Source organism: Rutilus rutilus (genome assembly GCF_951802725.1).
Source record: "Rutilus rutilus genome assembly, chromosome: 1".
NCBI classification, from domain to species: domain Eukaryota; kingdom Metazoa; phylum Chordata; class Actinopteri; order Cypriniformes; family Leuciscidae; genus Rutilus; species Rutilus rutilus.
In genome coordinates, this window is record NC_140209.1 from 42,300,715 (window position 1) to 42,310,948 (window position 10,234).

Sequence of the window (10,234 nt, forward strand, 5' to 3'; positions counted from 1 at the left end):
TGCTCAAGCTTTTTCTTCTCCCTATTGTCTGGCCCTATTGGCTTTCTCACTAATTAGCGCTGCTGTTCTGAGGATAACTATTGCAATAAATTGTATTATTAACAAAGAAAGGAAATACAAAACAGCAAATCTTCGTCAAAAGACGGGGCCAAATGCACGATCATGGAGGCAGAGATAGATTTATGAGCAGTGTTGTGAATGAGTGAGAGAGGATGGGTGGGATTAGTTTAGGAAAACTCAAAGCTAAATCTGAGGCCTGTCAGATTACAGATGGGAACCCATGAAGACAGGCACATACAAACACTAAAACGAGTTGTTTGCAGGGAAACCGTCACACATTTTTAAAACCACAGAGGGTAAGTGCAGGAATATGAATGCATCTCTAAACATTATATAAGATTGTATCAGTATTGTTTTATCTTTACATATGTCGATGTTGGTTGATTATTATTATTAAGAATGCCTGTAGACGTGGAGAAGATTATTCAGTTTATCAAACAAGGTGACCAGGACAATGTTCAAATACATCTGGATGATTACAACGCTCAGGTAAATACAATTTGCTGACATGCAGAAATGTAATTAAATTTAATAAGATTAATTCTGTGCTCAGTATGATCATCGCTGTGCTGGCAGAAAAAAAAAAAAAAAACTGTGTTAGAATCTTCTACTACTTCTACAACACTCAGATATTAGCAGTTTCCATGACAACAGAACTAGGGTAAACCTGAAGGGTGTTTCTCATTACTTATCCAGTCATTTTACAATTTCTGTGATCTAGTCAAGTTTTAATGTGTCTAGCGTTTGCAGAGCCTTTAAATCCTATCGTCTCTCTTATATTTCACCTTTTAATAATCTGTCTGTTTTTCACAGTACTCGCAATGTTTCTTTTTTGATGTGGAAGAAAGGGAGAAAAGAAAGGTAAATTCTAAAGTCTTTCCTTGTTTATCCGTCTGTCCTCAATCTGAGGACACACATTGCTTGGATTAACACAGCTAATAATGTAAATCTCACTCATCCACCTTCACTTATCTTTATCCCTCACTTCACCCTCATCTCATTCTTGCAGTGCATATATGATACTCACAAACATGTTTTTTTCACTTTTTGCCCAATGCTCCTGTGTGGATGAACTGAGAACAGCAAAGAGAGCTGGATGAGGTAAATCTTTCACATGACATAAAGAAAAAGAGCAGGTATTTGCTAGTGGATAAATAAAGAAGGGAGTGAGATGTCTGTGGGGAAGAAAAATGAGAGAGGTGGATAATCTGAAACTAATATACTCGCCGTCTATCTCACCCTGGGGCACCTGTACATGCCGGCTCCCAGTATGTCGGTGTCGGGAAGGGCCTGTTCTTCATTCTTTTCAGATAATTATTTTGTTGTTACTGAGGACCAATTATTGTGCCGTGTGTCAAAAAGATAATTTACTGGAACTCACAAAAGCCATTTACCTCTGTTCATCATGCCTGTGCTCACAAAATAAAGCTTTTATAATCTCTCCTCTGTGTTCATGGATTCTTACCGAAGCTTTTATTAGTCTTCAATGAACTTCTGTTGTTGATACCTTAAGAAGCAGGCCAGTGTTTAAAATCTGAATCTTGAGCTTGAAGGGCAGTCATTGACTTTATTCTTCCCCTGTCAGCTCTCAGTTCTTGCAAAAGCTTGTTTTTTTTTCTGTTTGTCTAACTCCACTTTCTCTTGTAAATGTACTTGTGTTTGTTCTTCTCTACTCAGTTCCGTAGGAATAAAGTGAGAGAGTATGTTCCGGACTCGGACTCCGATTTTGACTTTGATGAGAATGAGGATCCAGATCTTGTTCTGCGGAGGGTGAGTCAAACACAACTCCTATGGCCACAAGTAAATGAACAACCCAGAATCACATCTATGGGTGCGTCTCAATCAGCTCCCATAGCTTCCTAGGTCGTGAATCAGTACATCAACATGAATTCAGACACTGGTAAGGACATAAGGACTCTGGCTCACTCACTACACATTGGGACACTGATGACTCTGTTTCCGGCGATGTGACAATGTCCTCATTGTACAACATCACTACTGGTATTTATGAACAACAGCAGAGCTGATAACTTTCTGACATCATTTTTAATGTTATTTAACATTATGATAAATATTTTACTTGTTCAATTCATGCAACGTAAATAAATAATGATATATTGATATCATATGATTATGTTTTGCTCTTCAGAAGTTCCGTTAAGGGAACATAGTGAGCATCGTTTTAAGGTGCATTGTGGAACTTTTTAGGGAGTGAATGTTTCAGTGCACTGGTAGGATTTTGCGATTGACCCTGATCAGTGCCCTAATGAACTAGGGAGCTGATTGAGACACACCCCATTTTTTCAAGTTCATTTTCAGAATTGGATTTTCATCCTTTCAATTGATTTAGAATTTAAATAAAGATGGTCACACCTCACAGGATGTTACGTAATTTATTAAATTGTACTAGAAAAAAAACTATTTATTGTTCTATCTATCAATTGTTCTGTCATTATATAATCTATTTATAAACCTTCCATCTTGAGGGCTTTTTTAAAAGGTTTTCTCAAAGACGTTCAAAATTTAAAACAAAGTGTATAGAAAACATTTTTTTAAACTTTTGTCTTAACTATCTTTTCATGAATTTCAGTTCCTTACATTAAAATTGTTTCTTGTCCATAAAGCAGGAGTCTTCAAGCTTTTTCATGCCAATGCGCCTCATGGTGAATAGAAAAATATAGCATTATACAAATACATTTTGTATAATATTAAGTGCTGCATTTTAAACGTGGACAATAAAAACACATGAATAGTGCCATATTAAAGGGGTCCTATTATGCTTTTTCACTTTTTCAACTTTAGTGTGTAATGTAGCTTTTTGAGCATAAAAAAAAATCTGCAAGATGACAAAGCTCGAAGTCCACAAAGGGAGAAATTTATTTAACAGAATTCCCATTTCAAGAACTACAACGAACGGCTCGTTTGGAGTCGGACTACAACGCACTTTTTCCGGATGTTATGAAGTCTTTATTCCGAATAGAGCTCGCGGTTATGAAGGGGCGTGACATTTCCCCGAAGACGGCCAAGCGCTGCCAATCACAACACACTTGGCTAGCTAACCAATCACAGCACATTTCGTATTATCGGAAGGAGGGGCTTAATCGAAAACGGGGCTTTTAATTATGTTTGAAGTTTACTTGAAAAAAGTATTGGCTTTGGTTTAATTAGGGCATTTGAGTAGCGTTTATAAACATGACTTAAAAAAAAAAAAAAAAAACCTTAGCCTACTGGTGTGCATCTTGAGACCAAACAATGGCACTGACATATTTTGAAATATGCCAGCGTAAATTGCTTTCAGTTAAAACAGCTCAAACATGCATTTTAGTCTGGGACTAGGTTTAAGCCTTGCCTGTGAAACAGGGGGTATATAACTTGAACCTTTCATCCATTCTCTTTTCGGTCTCCTCCAGAGGCTTGCTGCTGCTCTGATCCTGTTTATTCGCATGCGACTGCAGCCGGGCGTTTTGAGGGTGTCTTTGCGAACTCTGCGAATCATCTCACGGGACCGAAAGGCCTTGGCACCCTTGATCACAGACTATGCCATTCTAACTCTCGCTCGACTCGGGGGCATCTCCACCCTGCCTACCTGGCCCGAAGAAGAGGCTGCTCAGTGGGGCTCCTCCCACAGTGACATCACTCCTGAGAATGAGACGGAGACACGCCCAGAAAATAATGACAGCAATGCCCAAAGCCCAACATGTTACAGTGAGACAGACGATTCAGTCTTTGCCTCCGCAGCCTGTGCTGAGTCTTCGGCCAGTGAAGGATGTTTGCAATTCAATCCTGTGAATTTAACATCTAACTGTAATACTGAAGCACAAAACGACCACCACGAAGAAAGCATAAGGAAAGATGGGGTCTGTGGGGTGTTGATGAGAGGAAAGAGGGATGCCAGAGGTGAAAAGGATGAGGAGGGGCATGATGATGGAGAGATCTGGAGGAAAGAGGCAATAAAGGCTCTGTGCAATGTCATCTACAACAGCACGAAAGCACAAGAGAGAGCCAGCACCCTGAAGTACAGCTCAAACTTAAGATGTTAAATTTTTTTTGTCATGTACAGTAACATCAAATAATTCAATATTGTTAGCGAAAACTCACTCTGTCTAATTCATTCTATTTTGCTTTGTTTTCTTTATCAGGTTGCTCCGCGGCCTGTCAGATAGACTTAAGGAGGGTATACATTCCTCATCACCTCCAAGTGGTCAATTTTATGAACTGCGGTTTCTCTTTCTCTTGACTGCTTTACGGCCTGAACTTAGGATAGAGCTCCGCCAGGTAACACTTAGTGATACGGTTATTGAATATGGAATGGAAATTACTGGTGATACATAGGTGTGCCCATGAAGCAGGAGTCTTCAAACGTTTTCAGGCCCCCTTGGTGGAGAGGAGCAGGGACTCACTGTTAAATTTTGTATAAAATTCCTGAATCCTTAATTTTAACAAATTGCCAATGCTTTGATAAATTCATGCAATTGATTATGAATTGTCTTGCTGCTTCCTAATTTATCAATTCATTATTATTTCCTTCATTAGTGAAATTCTAAATTCACCTCCGCAATTCATCAATTCAGGACACATTTACAAGTCTAATAGAAATGTATTGAAAACATGCTTGACAGTTTATGACAACTAGCCAACTATTTTGCATTTAATGACTTATGCAAGGAGGAACTAATGCCTAGATGTTTTGAGGAGTATGACAATTCAACAGAGAAATAGTATAATAGGCCTATATTTTGATCAACATGACATAAAGAGTTGATAATGTAGGAAACAGCATTATCAATTGCATGAATGTACCAAAGCATTTGCAAATTGTTTAAAAGAATGAGAAATTGCTTTTATGATGTGCACAAGTGACAAGATGATGTGCAGGTTGAACAAGTAGTTTTGAGAATTTCAGTTGTGATCTGAGAAATGCACCAAAGCGACTGAGATAAACTATAAGACTTATTGGAGCCCCTGCAGTATCACTGTAGAGTCACAGACCACATAAAAGAAAGTGTTACGAGAACACAAACTGCCTTTTTAATTTAATTGAATTAGCTCATTCTGTGCCTTCTCTTCCTGTCAGGAGCGCGGCGTGTCCATGCTGACTGCAGCTCTGGAGCAGTGTTTAGAAGTGTGCTGGGGTGAAATGCATGAGGTGCTGACTGACCTGACAGCACCCCCTGTGTGTAAGGAGGTTTCACAACGTGCCCTTGAGATTCTGAAGATCCTATTCAACATTACCTATAATGTGCACAGACAGGAAGTAGACGAGGTAAATGCTGTTTTCTTTGCTATTTCTTTGCCACTAATTACCACATCTGGGTCATTCCAAACTCTATATTTTACTTTATGATTTACACAATGGCCAGAAAAATACAGGATTATTAACAAGATTGGCATAAAAAAAACTAAGTCAATGGGATTAGGAGTTAGTTCAGCAGTTTTATTTTCTATAATTTTGATATTACTGTTTATCGAACATACAGATTCTGTAATTTTATCAAAGAGGATGAAATGAGACAAACCAACTAAAACGAACATGATTCATCAAATCCAGTGCTAATACTCAATGATTGGCTGCATCCGAAATCACATACTTCCCTACTATAGAAGGCAAAAAACAGTATGTGACAAAAGAAGTATGTCCAAATTCACAGTACTCATAAAAGAGTAGGCAAAAAGTAACCTACTACTTCTTGCGAGATTCTGAAGTGTGCATAGAGTGGATTAAGACATCCAGATTACATTCATACTACACACATTCATACTATATAGCACTATAGCAATTTAGCGGTTGTCAAGTAATTACTTATTCAAAACAAGTACCTACTCAAGACAGTATGCGATTTCGGACACAGCCATTGTGTGTTCCAACCCCTTTAAAATTATGTCACTTCCGGTAGGATGATCACACTAAAAATGTTTTAAAAATGTAAATTACATGGCACATGGGGTGGGGTGTAGGTGGTGTGGGGGGCAAGATAAAAATAAGATATTCTTAATTTGTGACTGATTTAACTAGATTAAAATGAGGGAATGAATTAGTACAATGTGGCATTGATTCGTCTAACATAAGGGAATGAATTAGTAAGTTGCTTTAACTAAAAGAAGAGAACAAATGAATACAACATGGGCAAGAATTATTGTCATAAAAACAAATTCTTAATTTGTGGCCACAATATATTTTATTTCTGCATGCCATGAATGGGGCTTCACAGGGAAGAGGATGTTAAGAACACAGGAAGTTTTTATATATTTGAAAAATGAAAGAAAAAAAATGAATTTATCCCTATTCACTTAATTGTGATATTGTACGTAAAAAGACCCAGAACTAATATGACTTTCATCTTAAAAGATTGAAAGTTTCGTTATTTTCTCCAACCTAATAAGACATATACGATGAGGGCATGAAAATGTACACCATAACAGGATGGCCCATCTGTTAAGGAATTTATTTTACAGTCAACATTTTGGGTTCTTCTTCTCTGGCCACAGGAGGCTGCAGCTTTGTATCGTCACCTAGCTGCAGTCCTGCGTCACTGTCTGCTCGTGAACTGTGAGGGAGAGGAAAGAAAAGAGGAGCTGCAAGGGTGAGAGTGAGAATCAAACCAGTGCGATGAAGTCTTGAGAGGTCTCATCCTATTGATCTCTATAACTCTTTTGTGCTGAATGTCCACAGACACACAGTAAATGTGCTCTCATCGCTCCCTCTGCAATGCCTGGATGTTCTGCTATCCGTTCGCCTATCCGAGGGTTCAAAGGAGTCCAGCGGAGTCAACATGGACTGTGTCCACACTTTGCTGCTCTTTATGGAGAAGAGACTGGACAGAGTGAGAAAGAGCACTCTGAACTGTATAGGGTTCCTGTAGATGAAAAACATGGCACTTGTAATGCCAAGGGGTTTCCAATGAATGCATAGACTGGGGTTTAGTTTCCAAAACATGCCAAATATCCATGTTAAAGGGATAGCTCACCCAAAAATTCAAATAATGCCATTAGTTACTCACTCTCATGTCATTCCAAACCAATGACTTTTTCTTATGTGGAACATAAAGGAAGATATTTTGAGGAATCCTTTTTTTGTCCATACATTGAAATCCCTTTAACATTACAGAGGTTTATCTGGAGATAAAACAGTTTGCATTTGTACAATTTATTTTATGATAATTGTTACATCTTCAAATGTGAATTATACAGGGCCATAAGGAAAAGTTGACACCAGTCTTAAACCTGTTGACGGAGAGCAGCAAAGCACACAGGGAAACAAGGCACTATCTCAGACAGCAGGTACAAAACTCACCTCCAAATTCTTTTTAAAAACAGTATTACATTTAGAGAACTTTATAAACATGATACATTAAGGTTGGCACAACATATACTTCTCATTTTCATGGCTATGTACCAGTAGCCTGATCCTGTGCTATTTTTGTGCAGATCCTGCCTCCCCTGAGAGACGTTGAGCTGAGGCCTGAACAGGGGAACACACTGAGAAGCAGACTAGTGCGACTAATGACCCATGTCGACACTGATATCAAACAATGTGCAGCTGAGCTTCTTTTTGTGCTCTGTAAAGAAAATGGTAAATACATGAATCTTCTGAACCATGTAAAGTGCATTGATATCTTTACTTGATATATACCATACTGAATTATTATTATATTCATTCATCATGGTATGAACATGCTATTATATGGAGCACTGCGGTGGTGCCAAATTTTAGGCTAACACAGAGGTTAGCATCGCCGTGTCTTCCAACCAACCATGATTTCACCAAGTGCAACATGTTCCTGGATCAACATTCCAATCAACCAATCAGATTTGAGGGACAAGTTTACACGTTAGGTGCTTCTACGTCAGTGTTATTCACCTATGATCTTCCTCTAATTAGGGATAGCTTATGGGTAGTGTTTAGAGGTAGGGATATTTTCTGACAGAAATATGTTGACCCAGGAACAAGTCTAACTCGGCAAAATCAGGACGTCCCTGGTTCCCTCAAGAAAAAGCCAATTGGATGTTTTCCCATTGGCTTTTTGGCCCTGTTTACACCTATTAAGATGTGTTTTGGTCGATCAGATCACAAGTGGACGACGCTAAATACAGGTGCCTTGGATTATTGCAGAAAATCAGTACTGTGACAAAACAAAATTTTGATTCTTACACTTTTTGTTCATCATGATAATCTTCACAAATGAACACAACTTTTAAAAAGAGCTTGCGTTTACCACAGACCTTATATCAGGCATTTAACCAAAAACCCATTGACTTTGAGACAATGGAACTGGAAGTGATCAAATGTGAACTTGATTTCCATGGTTTGGCTTACAAAATGATTGGGAAAATTCCAATCGGAAGTGAGCAACCCCGTGCCCTACTCACTCCGAAGGGCAGAACATGACCATAAATGATTAAATTACTTCCTTGAAGTGACCATGGCATGTTCCCTTCGCTAACGGCCACATAAAAGGCCCCTTCGTGAAGGGATTCAGTTGTTCACTTTTGTTTGGAACGCCCCTATAATGACGTCCCCTTCCCGAAGTGCTCTTCAAGGGTGCAAAAACACCATTTGGAATTCACCCAACTGCACACCTTTCTGTGACATATAAACAATATGATATTCATGATCTCTTTCTCTCTCAGTGAGCAGGTTTGTGAAGTACACTGGTTACGGAAATGCAGCGGGGCTGCTGGCAACGCGGGGTCTTTTGAACGGCCATGACCCTTCTCCTCAACAGCAGTACTCCAGTGACTCTGACTCAGACACAGAGGAGTACAGACAGGCCAAGGACAGGATTAACCCTGTGACGGGACGGGTGGAGGAGGAACAGCCTGATCCAATGGAAGGGATGACTGAAGAAGAGAAAGAGGCAGAGGCGCTCAAACTCATAAATATATTCAACAGGCTGTCACAGTATGATTCATTCCTTCATATAAAATCATCTCTGATTTTCTTTTCAAAACGGTGTAGTGGATAGGTAGTCCGATTAAAATATATAGCGCCTTTATAGTGCACAGCTGTTGTTGTTTTTTTACTCCATCATCATTTGTGTCCTCTACCACACCCGTTCAGGGACAGGATCATTCAGCCAGTGGGAGTGACCACGGACGGCAAACTGGCGCCGCTGTGTGGCCAGACGAGGCACTGCGCTGTGCAGGAGGAGGAGGAGGACGAGGAAGAGGAAGAGGAGGAAGATGATGACAGTGAGACAGAACAATAATGGAGCTGATGATTAATGAGAGACAGGTGCAAGATATTTTATACTAATGACTAAATATAGGGATAAAATAATAGTGCAACTATAAATTCAATAACAGTTATAAATAAGTTATTTGTTCATTTAATATGTCGTTGTAATCAAGGGACGTAATAGCAAATGATTTTGAGAAAGAAAACATAAAGCTCTGTATGATGTGTAAAGAGAAGAATAAGGGAGAGACAACATTTTTTTTTACATTTTAATGTGCACAAAATAGCGGAGAATATAATTTCTATGTAATGACTCTTGTGAGTCACGATATGCGCTAGAAAGAGTGAAATAGGAAGCTATTAGGCAAAGGAGAAAGAAAGAGACAGAGAGAGAGAGACAGGCATCACACCAAAGACAGATAAACACTCCTGGAAAATGCTGCTGGTGTTGCCATGGTAATGTTACCATGGTAACAACAGGAAATGCAGTTCCACGGATTCTTTTTTTTCCTTGCGCTCGAGCAGGAGTTGAATGTTTACCTTGAAGAGAAGCGCTGAGGCTGGATCTAACGCTCTTTATGCTGAATAAAAAAATGATGTCAAATGTTTTCATTTACAGAATTAGTCAGCACTTGAATCTTTGAATCGAATTATTTAGAGCAGGTTGTCTGGCTCTACTACTTAATTTCCCAATATATTTCCCCATCTCATTCCTACCCGTGTAAAACGCAAAGTACCAGCTCATATGTCAGGAACAAAAAATATGCAAATGAATTAAATAAATAAAAAAATCCAAAGCAGTCTGGTGTGAAAATGCGTCATTTTCATAAAGTCATTGTTCTTTTCTTTTATTTGCGTTTGTCAAATACAGGAGGATTCATGTACAGATGAGGGACAGGTAGAGAGAAAGACCGAAGCAACTGTACACTATTTACAGGAGAGAAAAATAAGCAAACCTCCAAAATAACAATAATAATAACAATTATAATTATCATAGTA

The 10,234-nt window shown here is 38.8% G+C and overlaps 1 protein-coding gene across 2 annotated transcripts; it reads left to right on the forward strand.

The window, feature by feature from the left end:
- Nucleotides 1-261: 261 nt before the first annotated feature.
- LOC311294173 (chaperone Ric-8A) lies at nucleotides 262-10,043 on the forward strand. 2 transcript variants are annotated; one of them, XM_084414891.1, is made up of 14 exons: nucleotides 262-356; nucleotides 459-549; nucleotides 874-921; nucleotides 1,144-1,161; nucleotides 1,738-1,830; nucleotides 3,471-4,075; nucleotides 4,200-4,335; nucleotides 5,135-5,323; nucleotides 6,547-6,641; nucleotides 6,731-6,881; nucleotides 7,249-7,338; nucleotides 7,486-7,630; nucleotides 8,689-8,959; nucleotides 9,119-10,043. In XM_084414891.1, the coding sequence occupies exons 2-14, from the start codon at nucleotides 460-462 to the stop codon at nucleotides 9,264-9,266; spliced, it is 2,079 nt and encodes a 692-aa protein (XP_084271017.1). In that variant the 5' UTR covers nucleotides 262-356; nucleotide 459; the 3' UTR covers nucleotides 9,267-10,043. The 2 variants fall into 2 exon arrangements, with proteins under 2 accessions (XP_084271017.1, XP_084271018.1); XM_084414892.1 differs by having other exon boundaries at nucleotides 341-549; nucleotides 9,119-10,030.
- Nucleotides 10,044-10,234: the final 191 nt, after the last annotated feature.